Source organism: Lagenorhynchus albirostris, chromosome 2 (assembly GCF_949774975.1).
Source record: "Lagenorhynchus albirostris chromosome 2, mLagAlb1.1, whole genome shotgun sequence".
NCBI lineage: Eukaryota > Metazoa > Chordata > Mammalia > Artiodactyla > Delphinidae > Lagenorhynchus > Lagenorhynchus albirostris.
In genome coordinates, this window is record NC_083096.1 from 186,036,071 (window position 1) to 186,052,863 (window position 16,793).

Consider the following 16,793-nt stretch of genomic DNA (forward strand, 5'->3'; position numbering starts at 1 on the left):
TGCACGGAAGAGGGGCTGGTGACAACCAGAGTGTCCTGAAGACCCACAGACCTCAGGCTCCTCCAGCAGACCTTCCCGGGCCGGGCCAGGCCTGGCTGGTGAAGCGAGTGTCGCGAGGGCAGGCGGGAGTCCTGCCAGCCCCCACCCCTCCCCCACCCGGTTCTGCCCTCAGCCCCAGGAATCCTGCACTGCCAGCCTGGCATGGCAGAGAGGCCAGGCCGGTCTGGCTCGCACAGGTCCAGCCTCCTCACCCCTCACCCCAAAGCCCAGGATTTCCTGCTCCTACCAGCTGGGCCTCTGGCTCAGGGACACCCTGGGGAAGCTGGGCCCAGTCGTGGGGACCCACATGCTCTCTTTCTCCAGGCCCCAACAAAGACGCAGAACTGAGAAGAAGGCATTTTACTGAGACCACAAAGCCACAGGGACATCCATGATGGGAGGGTGCAGCCGTGGACCACAGGCCAGTGACATCACACCATCACAAACCAGCCAGGCACACATGGAGCCTCGCCCTCGTCTCCGTGGTCACACGAGCACGTCACATATTCTCTCATTCAACAAACACGTGTCCACTCGTGACAGCAACGTGACGGTCTGGGCTAGGCCTGGACACGGCAGGGACGGAGCCACTGCCTGGCCCACATCCTAGACCACGGCTGTGGGCAGGGCTGAGAAGCAGCTTGGAAGGGGTGGGGAGCATGCAGGATGCAGGGGCGAGGGGCACAAACGCTGGTGACCACGGACTGGCACTCACTTGCTGGTCACTCGTGTTCCACATACAGGCTGACACTCAAACGTGTGGCACACAAAAGGTCACACATCGTCACTGCGCCGTGCAGGTGGTCACTGGTGGCCTCCCACACTGAGACAAACCGCAGCCCTGCAGCCCTGCCTCCCCTCCTCCAGGAGGGGCAGGGACACCGGATCTCCTAACCTTCCCTCACCATTTCTGGACGTGCAGACCTGGTCAGGGAGGGTCTGAGCGGCAGACCCGGGACCCCCGCCCCCCAACCCCGCAACGCTCTGGGCTGGGCGCCGGTCTGCACAATCCTAAACACAGTCCTTTGGAGGAACGCGAGGGCCGGCCTTGCTGGGCTCCCGCCTTCTCGCACAGCTCCAGCCCCAATCGGGGCGCGCGCACTCGGGGCCCTCACGGCCGGAGGCGCAGCAGGTTCTCGTACACGTGGCCGGAGGCCTCCGGGGTGCTGCGGGCGGAGACGGGCTTCGGCTGGGGGCCACCTGCGATCCCGCCCCCTCGCCCCGGGCCCCGCCCCCACGCCCGGGCCCCGCCCCCGAGGCCTCCCTGCCGGGACTCCGCCCCACCCCCACCCCTGGTCCCTGACGCCCCACTCACGCCGCCGGCGCCCGAGACGGCGCGGTTCCGGGGCTACAGCCGGGGTCGGCGGGCGAGGCGCCCGCCTTCAGGGAGTCGCGCTCCTCGGGCGACTCGCGCTGAGGGGAGGGGCCGCTGGTCACCATGGTGATGCCCCCGCAGGTTCCGCCCCGGCCCGGCCCTGCCCCCACCTGCTCGCGCAGGCGTAGCTGCTCGCCCCGGATGTACCGCTGCAGCGCCAGGTACACGAACTTGTACTGCGCCTCGGTCTGCACCATCCCCGAGCGCTGCCGCCGCACATGCTGGATCGTCTTGGGGACGTCGATGTCGCAGTCCAGCCCTGGGGACGAGCGAGCTCAGGGCGGGGCGGTGAGGCAGGGAGGAGGTGGGAGGGCCAGATGAAATAGGCGGGGCCGGCAACTGCAGGAGGGCGGGGCTGGATGGAAGGGGAGGGGCCGGTACCGGGGCGGGGCTAGATGGGAGGGGGCGGGGCTCGATTGCGGGGCGGGGCCTGCCTGAGGTGGCTCACCCTGCCTGCGAATGACGTCCACCAGGATGTCAATCACAATGATTGTGCCGGTGCGTCCGATGCCGGCGCTGTGGGGACGGACCAGGAGGCCTGTGGCCAGTTGACGGGACAAAGCCGTGGCCCCTTCCCCGGTGGCACCTGTGCCGCGGGCCCCGCCCCGTCCCTGGTCGCACCTGCAGTGCACTACCATGGGTCCGGCCCCCGGCATGCCGCTCTGGGCCCGGTTCACCTCGTCCAGGAAGCCAAGGACGCCGGTGGGCTCGGCCGGGACTCCGTGGTCCGGCCAGCCGAAGTACTGGCAGTGCGCCACTGTGCGCGGTGACTCCTCCTGGGCAGGGCGGGCTGGTGAGCGCCAGCCGGGGGGTCTGGGCGGGTCCCAGGCGCTCCGCGCAGTGTCGGGGCTGACGCTGCTGTGACCCTCGGTGGGGAGGGGCCCAGGGACTGAACCGGGAGGAGGCAGGCTGTGGCGCGGTGGGGTTTGCCAGAAGGAGTGACCAGCGGGGCCCGGACAGAGCAAGAGGGAGTGGGAGGAAAAGATGGGATTCAGGGCTTGGGGGACCCCCCAGATGGCCCCAGGAGGCTCAGGTGCCTGGGGAAAGGAAGAAAGATGGTCTGGGGGAGAGAGCAGCTTTCTGGGAAGTGAATTCGATTTGGGAAAGGCCAAATGCAGAGGCTGGCAGGACCCCCAGGTGCTTAGACAAAGGGAACTGGCCAGGAGGGATCTGTGCCTGGGACAGGAATGGGCACCACCAGCGTACAAAGGAGGCCGAAGGTGCTGAGACGGCCCAGGGGGGGCTGGAGGGAGAGGTGCATGTGGGTGTGAGGCCGCCCTGGAGCCAGGCAACTGTGGCTGAGAACGTGCCCGACTGGAAACACTGCCCAGCAGAGCCCAGTCCAAGACTGTGCCCACTGGATTGAGGGACGTGCAAGCCACCAGGGCCAGCCCAGGGCCTCCTCACCCCAGCGCAGACCTGGGGACTTCCCGACCACTCTGACCCTGGCCCCACAGGTCTCGTTGCCCTCCAGGCTCACCTGGTCTGCCCGCCACACCTGCAGCTCCCTCACACAATAGCCCTGGGCCTGGTGCTCAGCAACGTTGCACACACGCAGGCGGCCATACGCTTGGCTGCCGTGCAGCTCTGGCCAGTATCGGAAACACTTGTTCTGGGAGGGTGGGGGCATGGCATCAGCCATACTGGAAGACCACCAGCACCGTTGCCCCTCTGCCCCATGGGACACACACGGGGTCTCTTCAGTGCCCTCCCTGCTCCCCCAGCATCCCTAAGACTGAAGAAGCAAGGCTGGGCCAGCACCAGCACCGGTCCAGTGGGGCATGCGGCAGGCAGAGGGGAGGGACACGAGCCTGAGCCCCTACCCGGCCTCGCTCCACCTCTCTGGTGGTCATGACGATGACACGCGTGTTCTCCTGGTGCACCATGGCCCAGAAGGCAGCCGCCGTAGTTGGCAGACAGCCCTGGGTGGCGATGTACACCTTGCCTGGTCCGTGGCCTGGCTTCTCCTCTGGGTCACTCTGAAAGGAGGTGGGGTCAACTGCCTGCTGTTTCCAGGAATTAAAGTGCCAGAGGACCAATGCAAGTTGATGCAAATGATATGCAAAGTAGCCCAGTGGCTCACACGCAGTCCGCCGAGGGTGGGAGGGTCTTAGGACCAATATTTTGTCCAGCAGGCTCTGAGGACCCCTCTGAGGACCCCTTGTGGACTGCCGCACCCTGAATATCCCCCTGAATATCTATTGTCTTGCCAAGGTCCACAGACCACTTCAGAGCTCCAGGCTCATTATTATGGGGGATGGGGTGACTGGTGTTTGATCCACGCGGGGCCACGCGGGCAGCTGGCCACCCACACCTCATGCACACTCACCCTGATGTAGTTGGCGTTGATGTAGTCGGCTCCAGGCGCGCTGTCCTCCACATCACGCAGGATGACACGGGTGCTATCAACTGGGAAGGGAAGACGCCGCTTAGGTCTCCAGGGCAGAGGGGATGCTCGTGGACCCCACCTGCTTCCTGGCCCGCTGACCCGTGGTGAGCAGAGACAAAGGACGAAGGGGCAAGAGGGGGCATCACACCACTGGTGGGGAGTGACCCCTGCCTTCACCCTCCAGGACCCTCTGCCAGATGGGCCCCTGAGTGTGGTGGATGGAGCCCTGGCCCCCATGTGGCCCCGGCCCCGGCCTCACAGGGGAGGATGTTCTTGTGTCGGTTCTTGGGCTTGTTCTCCAGCCGCTGGCCCTCTTTCCGGGGATACAGGAGCTGGCATTCCTGCTGCTGCAGCATCTGGGGGAGGCGGGGCTTTAGCCCGTGGCCCCAACCCTTCCCGGGAGCCCTCAACACCCACCCACACCCCCTGACCCACACCCCTCTGCTGGCCCTTGCCACAGCCCCAGAGGATGGGAGTTGGGGCGGGGGGGGGGCGGAGCGGGCAGCAGTCCGGCACCTCGAACTCCTCCCAGAAGCCCTGCTTGGCCTTCTCGCTGGCATCCATGGCCTCGTTGAGCTCCCGCACACGGCTCTCAATGCTTGTGGCGCTGATTCTCGTGGTCTTGAGGGGCTGGCAGGGAGAGGCCCGCGTCCAAGCTTAGCAGGGTCCAGCGGACCCCACAGTGCCCCGGCGCCCACACCCTTGCCCTCGGCCACCCGGCGCCAACCTGGTGTCCTTTTTCCCGGGTGGGGCTGCGCCAGAATCCCTTGCCCCCCAGGTGGAGAAGTCCACTCAGAGCCCAAGGTTCAGGTGCCCAGGGGCATACCTGCTGGAGGTGCACGACGGTCCCCGACCTCTCCACCAGAGGGTTCTTCCTGTAGCATTCCACCAGATCTCCCAGGGTGTCAAACCTCTCGCCGCCTCCCACATCGTACTTCCCATCTGGCTGTGGGGACGGCAGTGAGCGGCCAGTGGTGCCCCCTCCCCTGGGTCACCCCCCAACCCCGGCCACTGCCTCCTACCTGGAAGTGTATCATGACATGGGTGACGCGTGCCTGGCGGTCCGCCCTGTCCAGCTGCTGTGTGAGCACTGACAGCACGAAGTCCCCAGGTTTGCTCTGACTCTCCCGAACCAGGAAGCTGCCCGGACGCCCCTTCTGCATCAGCAGCTTCTCGGCCTCCTTGCCAGACAGGTGCCCGTGGTACCACCTGGCCCAGAACGGCACAGGTGAGACCAGGGGCCCCAGCCTGTCCAGGTGAGGGACACAGACCCACATGTAGCCTAAAGGCTCTGAGACACAGATACCGAGAGAGGCACAGACCCACCCAGACCTCGGGGGCCCAGGCAGCACCCGCACCCAGGCCAGCCTCCGTCAGCCCTGCCCACCTCTCCGACCCTCCTCCGACCCAGAAAGCAGCAGGAGGCAGGACAGGCGGGCCCTGCAGTGCCCCAGGGTGACCACCAGGTGGCAGCCTCGTCCTCAGCAAGGAGGAGCAGGATGGTCTCCCCAGGCCAGCCGCACCCTGCTTCCACGGCAGATGCAGCTGGCTCAGACCTCCGCAGTGCACATGAGGAAACCGAGGCTGGGGGAACCTGCTCTCCCCAAGTCACCAGCCAGGAAGGCAGGGGGCAGGCTGGCTGCAGCCCTCCCACCCCGCACTCACCCCTGTGGCTGGTGCCTGGGACCTGGAAGAAACGAGGCCAGAACCCCGGGGGAGGGGGTGCAGTACGCTCCCTCAGCTTTGCCACAGTTGTGCCCAAGCCTGACCCTGAGTCCTGGGGGCAGAGGACGCCCAGAGGCCATGCCCAGCGGCCCCTGCCCCCTCGGTCACTCGCACGCACACCTGAGCAGACACAGAAGCCTGGCTAGATGCAGACCCAGCTGCTTACCGTTCCGACGTGGGGTCCTGGCAGCTCAGCGGGTGCCAGAGCTCCACGGGGGCCCCGCCACGCTCTCGGAGCAGCGCCCCGCGCTGGCCTGTGTAGTGCTGCACCAGCTCGGCCAGCGTCGCGAACTTCTCTCCTCCGTACAGGTCATAGTAGCCGCCTGTGTTCTGGATCTTGATGTGGGTCACCTCGTCGTGGCGCCTGGAAGGGCCGGTGCGCCAGCCGCCGTTGGGGGTTGCTGCTCCCATCACCACCCTCAGCTTCCCGAACAGTGCCTGGGGTTTTCCTGCCCTGAGATCTCGGCCTCTGCTGTCCCCCTGCCACGAACAGCACGGCCAAGGCCAGGCCCCTCCCCTCTGCAGCTCCCCGTGTCCAGCCAGTGTCCGGGCCCCACCCTGGGTGGCGGGCACCCCACCCCCACTGCCCATGGGGCAGCCAAGATCGGGCTTGTCGACCACAGGCCTGACTCTCCCTTGGCCTGGAGGCCGAGGCTGGGGCAGCCTCTCCGGACAGACTCTGCCTCATTCCAGACCACCTGCCCAGGGGCTCCAGAGGATGGGGGAGTGGGGCCCCGAGACTGCTTCCCCAGGTGTCCCAGTGTGGCCTGGGAGGCCCCAGGAGAGAATGTCCGTGTCTCCAAGGTGAGGGAGGTCCATCCTGAGGGCTAACCTCATCCCACCTGCTGCCCAGGTTTAGTAGAAAACCCGGAAGGATCTGGAGCCCTTTGGGCAGACCCCTCCCCAGACCCCAGACTGACCCGCCTCACCCAGGGTGGACGGACACGGATCCGGCTGTCCACTCTGCTGGTGGTGACTCCTCCTGCCCATCCTCCCCACACATTGGCCCTTTCAGGGCTCCGGCGAGACCCCCAGTGTGCGGCACCCCCAGGAGATGGGGGCACGATCCCGGCCATTGAGGCCCCTCAGAGGGTGGGAGGGAGGCCCTGCCGAAGCCCACCTCACGGAGCCCTCCCTGAAGGCCTCTCTAAGTGGCCCCCTCCTGCCCAGAGGCCACCTGGCCAGGATTGCCAGACTCCCCCTCAAGATCTCGCCCCCAGCAAGGGTCCTCACTGCCCACCCCCTCTGGAAGGACTGGGGAGCCTGATCCCCAGCTGTGCCCCCAGCTGAGGGTGTTCCGACCCCTTGAAGTCTTGCGGGACCTCGGGGCCTGTCCACACCCGGCAGCACCACCCACCCACCTGACGGATAGCGTGAAGCCCCCCGGGCGGCTCTTGCTGGGTCTTGCCAGGAAGCTCCCGTGCCGGCCCTTGGACAGGAGCAGCCGCTCCGCCTCAGCCCCGCCGGTGTTGGGATGAAACCACCTGGAACGAGGACAGCAAGTTGGTGACGAGAGAGCCAGGAACACTGGGCAGTCCTGACCACACCCACAATGCCTGCTGGGGCTGCCCTGCGCTCACCACCGTCCTTGAGCCGTGACCACAGGGTCTGGGGTCCGTGGGGAAGGAGGGGGCGTTGGGGGGGACCGGGGACACAGGTGGGCAGACACTGAACCACAGTGGCAGGTGGGGAGGGCAGACCCCCTCCAGAGCCCCCACAAGGACATCAGCAGGAACCTCAGCTCAAGCCCTCGGCCGTCTCTCCCACCGCCCACCGGGCGCCCCAGCTCAGCCGAAGGCACTCGGGACCCCCCACGGCCACCCAGGGCTCCCTTCCTCCCCTTACAGCCCAGCAGCAGACCCTGGTGGCCCACCCCCCCCACCTTCACCGCCCCTCCCGGTCCTGGCCACCACCCTCTCCCGAGGGACCCCAGCATGGCACGCCAGTCACTGGGTCAGCACCCCCGGAACGAGAGCACAGCCCACAGGCCCGTCACCCCCGAGAGCGCCCCCACCCCGTTGCCGCCTGCCAGTCCCGGCCCCTCACCCCACCAGGCCGTGCGCCTCAGGGCCTCTGCACCAGCTGTCCTCCGCTCCCGGCCCACGTCGAGTGACAGGGGACCCTCTCCCCTCACTCTGCGCCACCTATTCTGCCTTATTTTTCTTCCCAGCATTGGCACCTTCTTGACATGTGCTACATATTTACTGGCTTGCAGTCTATCTCCTTGATTTTAAGCCCCACGAGGGCAGTGTGTACGGCAGGGTTGAAAACAGAGCCTGGGCATTAACAAACATCCTTGAACTCAGAAGTGAGTGACCTATGAATGGGTGGTGGGTGCTGGGCGAGCCCGGAGAGTCACCATCTGTTCTGCTGGGGGTCCAGGCTGAGAGGGACTCAACCCCACCCCCGCCACTGCCACCGCTCTGGGACTGACCTTCACAGCCTCCCGCACGAGATGGGGGGACAGGGCAGGGGGACCTCATCAGGACTGCACATGAGCCCACGGCTGAGATCATGACTGCTGTTAACCTTACCCCGGTGGCTTCTGTCTCCGTGTGTCTCCCCCATTAGGGCAGGAATTTCTGGCGCTGGGATTAAATCATACTCGTGCGGTGGTCCCGGAGCGTCTCAGAGCAGGGTCCCTGCACGACCCCCAAGGGACACTGTGACACAGTACCTGGCCTTCCATTGGCAACACTGCGTCTCCCAAAGGTCACTGCAGGAAGGGCTTGGGATCTCTGGTTCAGAGGTGTGTCCCTGGTTCACCGTGCAGGTGACACACGGTGTTGGGGGTAGTCCTGCCCCATCCTGCATCCAGTGGGAAACCAGGGCCCCCAACTCCAGCTCTGCTGCCTTGCGACCCCCCCAAGCCCCGCCCAGTTGTTCACAGTCATAACCCGGGCACAAATGGGGTGGGGCTGCTGTGCCCTGGGCAGACCCTGCCCCGCCCCACAGTTGACCCAGAGATCTTTCTGGAATGGGAATCAGATCACATCTCTTGCGTAAAAGCCGGCCTGCACGCCTCCTCCAGTCCTCCTGCCGCTCCCTTGCCTCTCCAGGGCCCCTTCGTCCCTGCCGTCAGCTCCTTCCTGAACCCTCCAAGGAGCCACTGTGCTCAGTCTACATCGCGCTGTCTAACGCACAGCCCATGGCAGGTGTGGGGTGTGCAGGTGAATGGATTAAAATTCAGCAGAATCATAATCCCAGTTCCTGGGTCACAGTGGCCACGTTTCACTGCTGAAAGCCACGTGTGGCCACTGGAGGCTGTCGACTGCGGGTGGGAAAGAAATATTTCCACCATCACAGAAAGTTGTGGCCTGTGCTGGTCCACACTGCCCATCTTCGCCTGAGTCACCACAGACCTGTTTCCCTGGGCTCTCAGGGTCTCCCCCAGCCTCCCAGGGCCAGTGGTCAGGCCTCCTTCCAGAAGCACGTACTCCACACGGGAGTTCTCCACACTCCCCTGGTTTCCCACCTCAGCCGGCCTGGGTCCTCGCCCTTCTTCTGACCCCGCGGTGCTGGAGCCCCACCACCTGTGCCCTACACGTGTCTCCATGTCCACGCACTGTCTACATCTCCAGCCCCACCTGGGCTCTGAGCTTCAAGCTCATAGACACAACTCTTTCCAGTATCTCTGTCTGAAAGGTAACAGCATCTCTATCTTAACGTTTGCAAAATTCGAAACTCCTGAGAGGGCCCCGTTCTATGCAGTCCTCGCTCAGTGAAGGGGGTCACCGCCCGCCCATCACTCAGGTCCCTGCCCTCAACTCCCCAGCACTCTCCCAACGCTGTGCCCTCTTATCCTGACTTCCAAACACCCCAGAACCAACCACTTCTCCCACCACCCTGGGACCAGTGCCCACCAGCTCTTGCCTGGACGGCAGTATCGACTCCAGGTCTCCAGGCCTCATGCTTCACCCTCAGCAGAGCCATGGCAGACAGAGGGGTTCTCAGAAAATGCACATCAGAGCCGTTTAAACCTTGCCAGTGGTCCTGCGTGGCTCTCAGGATGCTCACACACACCTCAAGGACCCCCCACTAGAAAGCCCCTCCCCCTGTTGGCCATCTCTCTGTTCACTGACGTCACTCCGCATCTGGCCGCCTCCAGCCGGCCCTACGGGGCACGGCTCACGCTCCCTCCCTGACCATCCCGCGGCCCCTGCCATCAACGCTGCAGCTGCATCACTGGCCCACCTTCCACGTGTGGCGCCTGCAACAGCAGACGGGCACGTACAGGCTTCTGCGTTTACCTGTCTCCCGTGTCTTCATCACCAGACATGAGCCCCGAGGGAGGACAGGCTCCGTTCTGACCTCCATGGCTCCCCAGGGTCCATGTACTGGTTCAGAGAGGCCCAGAAGCTCAGGTGACCTGCACAGGGCCACCCAGAGCGCCTATCCAGCTCGCCCCGGGGGAAGGAGGGCTACCACCAGCCAGGCGCTTCCGGGGCACTTTCTGGGCCTGGGGTCTCAAGCTCCCTCCCGCGCTGGCTCTAGAGGAGTGGGACCTGGGGGCTATTTGGTCGAGTGGTTTAGCAGATGAAGCTGCCAGGGAAGGCTTCCAGGGGGAGGAGCTGCCACATGATGACCTCCGGGGCCAATCACAGGACAGCAGGCGAGGCCACCAGGAAAAGGGCGAAGGCCTCGTGCCGTCAGAGACGCGGCAGTGTGTGTGTGGGGGACACTGGAACCCAAAGGAAGGCCTCCGACCCCCCCACCCTGGGGCCACCCACTCTGCTGAACCACATCCTGTGCCCAGATGCCGCCTCCCCCAGTCCCAGCAGCCTCAGACGCCAGTCCAAGATGGGCGATGCCCAGAGTGTGGGACCAGGGGCAGAGGGTGGAGGCCCAGCATCAAAGCCACAGAGCAAGGTGAAGGGCATATTGTTTGTCCTTTCTGGGACTCTCGCTCATACTGTCCGTCCCTCTCTCCTCCCCGAAAGCTGCCCCGGGTCTATTGGGTGGAAATCTCCAGGGGTGGGGTATCCTGAGAGGCCACAGCAGCTCACACCACAGCAGCTGCAACCCCAGGCCAAGGTAGGCCTCACTCCCCCGACCAGGCCTAGCGGTGGAGCCAGGCGTCCGCAGGCTGGCGCAGCCGGCGGCCCCAGGCTGAGGGGCGGGACGAGGTGGGGAGGCTGCAGTCCCGTCTCCAGTCTCCACACCAGGGTCACTTCTGTGCCAAAGGGCTCCCTGCTCGGTGGCAGGTCGGTGACTCAGCTCTGCCCTGGTCACATGGTCAGGCAGGCCTGGGAGAGGGGCAGGTGAGGTGGGCAGGGCACGCTGGGCTCCCCATGGGTCTAACAGCCTGGGCCTGCCAAGGCCAAGCTGAGCCCAGTCAGTGCCCCGGAGTCCGAGAACAGCTCAGCCTGAACCCACTGGCCACTGTCTGGTCCAGCTTGCTGTGTGGCCTTGGTGTCCCAGCTGTGGATGGTACAGCTCCAACCCTGGGACCCTGGGAGACCCACGAATGGCCTGTCGACACGCTTACACACACGGTACAGGGGCTGGACACACCTGCAGGGAAGACATTGTCATGATGGTGGGAGATACACAGACAAGTGGGGAGGGTCCCAGGCTGGGACTCCAGGGCTGGGGACCCCAGAGCACAGTCAGTGTTCTTCTCCATCTCCTTGCCCCCAGCCCCTCCTGGTCCCAGAGGAACCTCAACCAAGGCCTGTCCTGTCTATGCAGAACCGAACTAACCAGAGACACGCTTTCCTCTCCAATCTGGAACAGAGGGGAGCTCGAGGGTGTTCAGCAGCTCCCCATAGGACCCGGCTCCTTCCCGAGCACCAATATCAACACATCAAGCAGCAGCAGTAGGCAGGACTTGCGCCCAGCCCTGCCCACAGCACCGGAGTCCTGGGGCGAGTGGTGCCGATGACGGTGCCCGTTGACCCACAAACCACAGGGCGAAGGGGAGGCGCCACAGGGTGGGGGCAGGTGTAGGGGGATGGGCTTCGCTTGGGACTTGGTTGGGCCTGCCCAGGCCCGATAGGGGCGTGGGCAGGGACCCGGGGGCCAGAGGAGGGACCGTCCAGAAGGCCATCACAGGGCGGGGCAGGGAGGGTTGGCGACGGCAGGCAGAGCCGCACCGGGGCTTTCCCAGGCTGGCCCAGGGTCACATGCACATGACGCGGACATGACCTTTTCTGAGCACCAGAACTTGCCTGGGGGACAAGAAGGAGTGAGGCCAGTGGAGCCCGAGGGTTGGTTCCAGGCAGAGCCCAAAACATCCTCCTGCCTGAGCTCCAGCTGGATGTTAAACCTGGGAATCGCAGGGCGCTGGGGCTGACAGGTTCCTGGAGACCCAACCCACTTGCACTATTCCCGAGCCTAAGAGGGCCCTCGACCCTGCCGGAGGCCACCGTGCCAGGCTCACCACACCCCTTGCAGGGATTCTGGGGCCCTCACCGCTGACGCACTGCCCTGGCCCCGCAGATCAGATCTTGTCCAGCCCCCTCACTGACCTAGGGAGTCACTCGGGGTCTTAGGGCGACCCTCCCTGTGACCTCCAGCCTCACCAAACCCCAGAGGGGCTGTTCCGGATGTGCCAGGAAGTGGCGACAGGCGTCTCACAACTGTGGCTCGCCACAGACGTCCACATCCAGCTGGGGTCTGAGCTCACAGGAGTGTGTGCACACCCGGGGGGGGGGGCGGTCTGGTGGAAAGGGCAGGAAAGGCAAGTCCCGTCTTCCCTCTTCATGGAGGCCAGAAGCTGGCTTGACTTGAGCCCCGTCCCGGCTCTCACACACACCCCTGACAGGGAGCTCACCCCTAAACTTGGTCCTTAGGAGGGTCGGGTCGGGGTGGGGGATGAGCCTGTCAAGGGAGGGCTGATCCTTGCAGGTCAAGGGGCCACAACTAGAGGGGGAGACCAGAGCCTCCAGGATGGCCCCAGTTACAGGACTGGGGAAACGGGGGGCCCCACCAGGTGTAACACATCTCTGGTGGCCCAAAGGGAGCCTGGAACAAAGCAAGGAGTCCAGGGGAGTGAGAGAGGGTCTGTTACTGACCTGACACGTGCTGCCCACTCTAGGCTCCAGCCACTGCCACCCAAGAGCACCATCCATTCCCTAGAGTCAGGGTACCTCTGAACCCCCACCCAGACCCAGCCCCCGATCGGAAAGAGTCCTATCCACCCGCAGGGGTGAGGCTGGGCCTCGCTGGCCCGGGACGCGTGGAAGGGGGCAGGTGTCAGAAGGTCGGGCCTGAGCGCCACCGGTCGGGAGCAGGAGACGTCCCGGGGAGCATCTCGCCCGCACCCCCTGTCCCCGCCCATCGGCCGGAACCGCACGTGGTGGGGTCCCGGCTTCTGGCCACCGGGAGGCCGGGCTCACCTGCGCGAGGTCATGTCTGCTGGGCTCAGGGTGCTCCGGCCGCACGGAGGAGGCCCCGCCTACCTCGAGGATCCGCCCACCGGAGCCTCGCCCACCTTAGAGGTCCCGCCCCTCCCGAGCTCCCTTAAAAGGAGCCGCGCCCCCCAGGTCTCGCTACGGTACTGGGAGGTTGCACCAGTTCCCCAGGGCGCCGGGCTTCAGGACGAGGGGCTCACGCCACATCACGGGCTCGGAGGGCGAAGGCGCCAGGCGGCCCTGGTCCGAGAGGCGCGTTAAGTGATTAATTATGTGTCCTGTTCGTCTGGGTGCTTTCCTTCCAAGAACCTTTCGAGCTCCGCCTCCGTCCTGGGGGAGGAGGGGCTGCACTCCCCGCACCCTGGGTGGAGGGGCTCGGAGCTAGAGAAGCGGGTGGAACAGGTCCCACCGGCCCCGCGTCCCGGAGGGGGACCACAGAGGGGCGGAGGTGGGAGCCCACGTGATAACCAGCTCTTCCCTCTTAGCCGTCCTAGCTTGGGCTGCCGGCTCCCCTTCTCCCCACCTCTGCCACCCGCCTAGTCGCCACACTTCCTAAGTGATGCTGACACCCCCTTGACCTCAGGGCCTTTGCTCCTGCTACAAGTGCCCCCACCAGGCCGGCTTTCCCTAGGGCCAATGGCCAATCGCCTGGGTTCCTAACCTGGGGATCCCGTTAGGACTGTCAGGGCCTGCCCAGCGCCACGCCGCCCCCCCCCCCGCCCACCTTTCCAGGAGTGGTACAGCACCAGCTTGGAACCTTCTGCTGCTCGCAAGCCCTGATCCCAAATCACCACCACCAGTGCCGAGCGCAGGCTGGAGTGCCCCTCGTCCTCCTTGGCTTTTCCCCTTCCTCACCGTCCTGGCAACCTGGAGGGTCCTGCACCCTCAGCACTGGTTGCCCCAAGAGCCCCTCCTTCTGGAAGCATCAGCTCCCAGAGCACCCTCTCCTGGTCCCCCCACCGTGGGGGTCTCTTCTCCCCTCACTCAGCCGAGCCCACCCTCCCTCATGTGCCCGGCCTCAGCCCAGCTTCCCCTCTGCTTGGTAGCCCACGGCCTCCTGGACTCCACTCAGGCGGCCTCAGCCCCTCAACCCAGCCACTCCAGACGCAGCAGGGGGCCTGCCCAGGTGCCCCTGCTCCTCAGTCAGTGCCTCCCCCTCCCTGTGTCCAGCCCACACCGGCCCACCAGGGTCCCCTTCCCTCAGGCCTCACTTCCACCCCATCCTGGCTCCCCCAGAGGCCCTCCTTGCCCTTAGTACCGCCAGCCCGCTCTCCTCGCAGCCCCTCTTCCCATCCTGTGCTCACAGACACCCGGACGTAGGCTGATACATGTGCAGACGCATACACACATGCACACGTGGCGGGGGCTGCAGCCTGCCCGCAAGGCCCGCCATCCCTAAGGAGGCGACCTGGGGTGCAGGCCTCACGGGCCCACCCGGCCAGCCCCTTGCACAACAGTGTGCGCACTCGCCGCTCAGGGTCTCCTCGCCAAAAGCAGCCCCCACCCCAGCACAGGACCCCCTCCTCCATCCAGAGCCACCTAAGAGAGCCTGAAGCCTGCATGCCACCATGAAGCTCAGCGAGGAGCTCCCGGGACAGGAACTGGCCGGGTGGGCGAGCGCAGGGCCAGGCGGGGTTGAGCGCTGTGGTGTTGGTGTGGACAGACGCAAGCACCTCTTGCAAGTGTTCAGACTTTATTTCACGGTGATTGACACAAACACAAATTGGAGTTAGTAACAGGACTTCTGAGGCTCCTGCAGCCTCTGAGCCTGACAGCCTGGCTGGGCTGGGGGAGGGGCTGGGGGAGGGGCTGCCACCCCCGCCAGGACAGGTGAGGGCGGCTGGGGGGACGGGACCAGATGAGACCTAACATTGCAGTTTAAGGCGTCTCTGGCTTTGCAGCCGTCTCTGCCACCCCGCACCTGCCCCTTGGTGTTGCCTAGACGCCCAGCCCGCCCCCGGTCACTCCTGGATAAGGACAACCCCTCCTCACACCACAACTGGACAGCTTTGCTGTGCGGCGTCCTCAGCTGCCCTCGGGCCAGGACAGGAAAGACAACAGCCCTGCCACCCCAGCTGTCAAATAAAATCAGTACATAAAGACTCTGCGGTTGGTGGCCAGGCCTGGACGTGCATCCTCAGGAGGGGATGCTGGCCCCCCCGGCAGGCAGGCAGTGACGTCCACCACATCACGAGTGGCCCCACGCCCTCTCAGGGCTCCTCGTGGGGCCCTGGGGGGAGGAGGGGGGACACAGCCATGTCCAGGGTGGCTGGGTGGAGGGGCAGGGCCAGCTGCGGGCCAGGGTGCCCTGAACAGGCCTGTGCCCGGCCTCTGCTCTCCAGTGCCCTGGGACAGGTGGACTCAGCTGGAGGGAGGGGCACAGCATGGCGTCAGCAGTGACATTGTTTCACAGGACTGGTACAGGAGGCCTGGGCTCGGCGGGCCCTGGTGAGGCTGGCCCCGCCCAGCATAGGCAGGGAGGAGGGGCGGCTCAGATGGGAACCCAGAGAGGCCCCGTGGGGCTTGCACAGAGGAAGGGCACCCTAAACCCTACAGTGCCTACCTGCTCTGGGGACACAGGCCTCGCCAGATGGAACGTGGGCAATGTATGTATGCGGGGCCTCCGACAGGCTGGGGAACACAGGGGCCAGCACGAGTGGATACTTGGGGAAGGCACAGCCTGAGAGGCCAGGACACGGTGTCCCAAGGCAGAGGGGCACGTCCCAAGGCTGCTGAGTGCGCCAAGCCCTCCATGTGCAGCATTCCTCCCCCAACCCCTTGGAGTCCCTTGGCACCAAGTCTGTCTCTGCAGCGCGCCTGCCTGGACGGGAGGGAGGCCGGGCCAGCAGTCCCTCCGGCTGACACATAGGCAAGAAAATCATATCAAAAAAGCAACAAGTTTACAAAAATAGAAAATAATTACAGCAGGGTGGGTCGTGGCTGCATTGTGGCTCACGGGGCAGGACAGGGCCGAAGGTCCGGCTTGGTGACGGCATCCTCCAGCAGGTTCAGCGGGCGCCGACCCACCACCACGTCCCGCAGGCAGCCCACGAAGCCCGTGCCGTAGGCTTTGGGCAGGGCCTGGCCCACAGGCAGCTTCTCTAGGCCACCTGCAGGAAGACAGAGGAAAGGTCACCGGGCTCAGTGACAGGCAGGCCGGACACTGGCGGGCAGAGGGCCCCACTGCATCTGAATGACCAGGTGAGTTACCTGCAGCCCGCCAGTGCCCGGGGGTGACCAGGGGACCAGCAGACGAGCTCCAGCCTCCTGGCCCCACACCACCCAGGGCACAGCAGGGGCTAAGACAGGAGGGGAGAGGGCCCCACCCCAGCCAGCCCATCTGCTGTCCTGGATAGCACTGACACGGGTGCCACTCTTCGTTGTCAGCTCCAGGGGATGGGACCTGTCCCTCAGAGACCCTTCGCTGTCCCTCCCCTGGCTTCCCCCCCACCAATCACTCACCCAACCACAGGGCTCCATCTGTGTCCAGCTGCGTGGCACCCAGTGGGGAGGAACCAGTCACAGGGGCCTCATTGCCCACCTGAAGGGAGCCTTCCCTCTGTTCCCTGGGGGCGTGGTGGGTGGGGTGAGGCCATCAGGTGGCTCCAGGTCCTGGTCCCTCCATCCCTTTCGCCCCAACACCACACCCTGGGGACCGTCACCAAGTGTCACCCCTGGGGGCCAGGATGGAGTGGCACTGACCCCAGGAGAGCACGAGATGGCCAAGGGCAGGGGGACCTCCTGTGGGTCAAGCTTTGCTGGAGGGGACGGCCAAGGCTCAGACCAGAGGGACATGTCCCCAGCCGGCGTCTGGGTAGAGCGGGGAAACCCCTTTCAGATCAGGGGTTCCCTGGCCATCACTGCTTCTCCTGTACCCTCTCATCCCTCCTCCCGCGCTGGCAGTGACCTC

The 16,793-nt window shown here is 65.3% G+C and overlaps 2 protein-coding genes across 9 annotated transcripts in view; both read right to left on the minus strand.

The window, feature by feature from the left end:
• Nucleotides 1-384: 384 nt before the first annotated feature.
• LOC132515353 (tyrosine-protein phosphatase non-receptor type 11-like) lies at nt 385-12,885 on the minus strand. The gene is made up of 14 exons (XM_060141777.1): nt 12,869-12,885; nt 6,890-7,012; nt 5,695-5,892; nt 4,826-5,012; nt 4,630-4,749; nt 4,320-4,433; nt 4,063-4,159; nt 3,744-3,823; nt 3,238-3,393; nt 2,895-3,026; nt 2,036-2,190; nt 1,863-1,930; nt 1,525-1,673; nt 385-1,205 (listed from the first exon to the last, which is right to left on the minus strand). Exons 1-14 carry the CDS (start codon nt 12,880-12,882, stop codon nt 930-932), a joined length of 1,869 nt encoding a protein of 622 aa, XP_059997760.1. The 5' UTR covers nt 12,883-12,885; the 3' UTR covers nt 385-929.
• A 1,674-nt stretch (nt 12,886-14,559) lies between these two features.
• Nucleotides 14,560-16,793, minus strand: part of AGRN (agrin) — a 32,750-nt gene continuing 30,516 nt past the window's right edge. For 5 of the 8 annotated variants that reach the window (XM_060141794.1, XM_060141793.1, XM_060141795.1 and 2 more), the window contains 3 exons: nt 16,346-16,449; nt 15,840-15,993; nt 14,560-15,741 (listed from right to left, as the gene is read on the minus strand). In XM_060141794.1, the coding sequence (XP_059997777.1) occupies nt 15,375-15,741; nt 15,840-15,993; nt 16,346-16,449 (625 nt within the window). In that variant the 3' untranslated portion in view covers nt 14,560-15,374. The other 3 variants (XR_009539147.1, XM_060141796.1, XM_060141798.1) reach the window with 3 other exon arrangements.

Excerpts from the sequence above, each read along its gene's own strand:
- LOC132515353 (XM_060141777.1), bottom strand. Across the intron at positions 1,674-1,862 it reads GGACGTCATTCGCAGGCAGG|GGCTGGACTGCGACATCGAC; the intron begins GTGAGCCACCTC and ends GCTCGTCCCCAG. Across the intron at positions 1,206-1,524 it reads AGCTACGCCTGCGCGAGCAG|CACCCCGGAGGCCTCCGGCC; the intron begins GTGGGGGCAGGG and ends CTCCGCCCGCAG.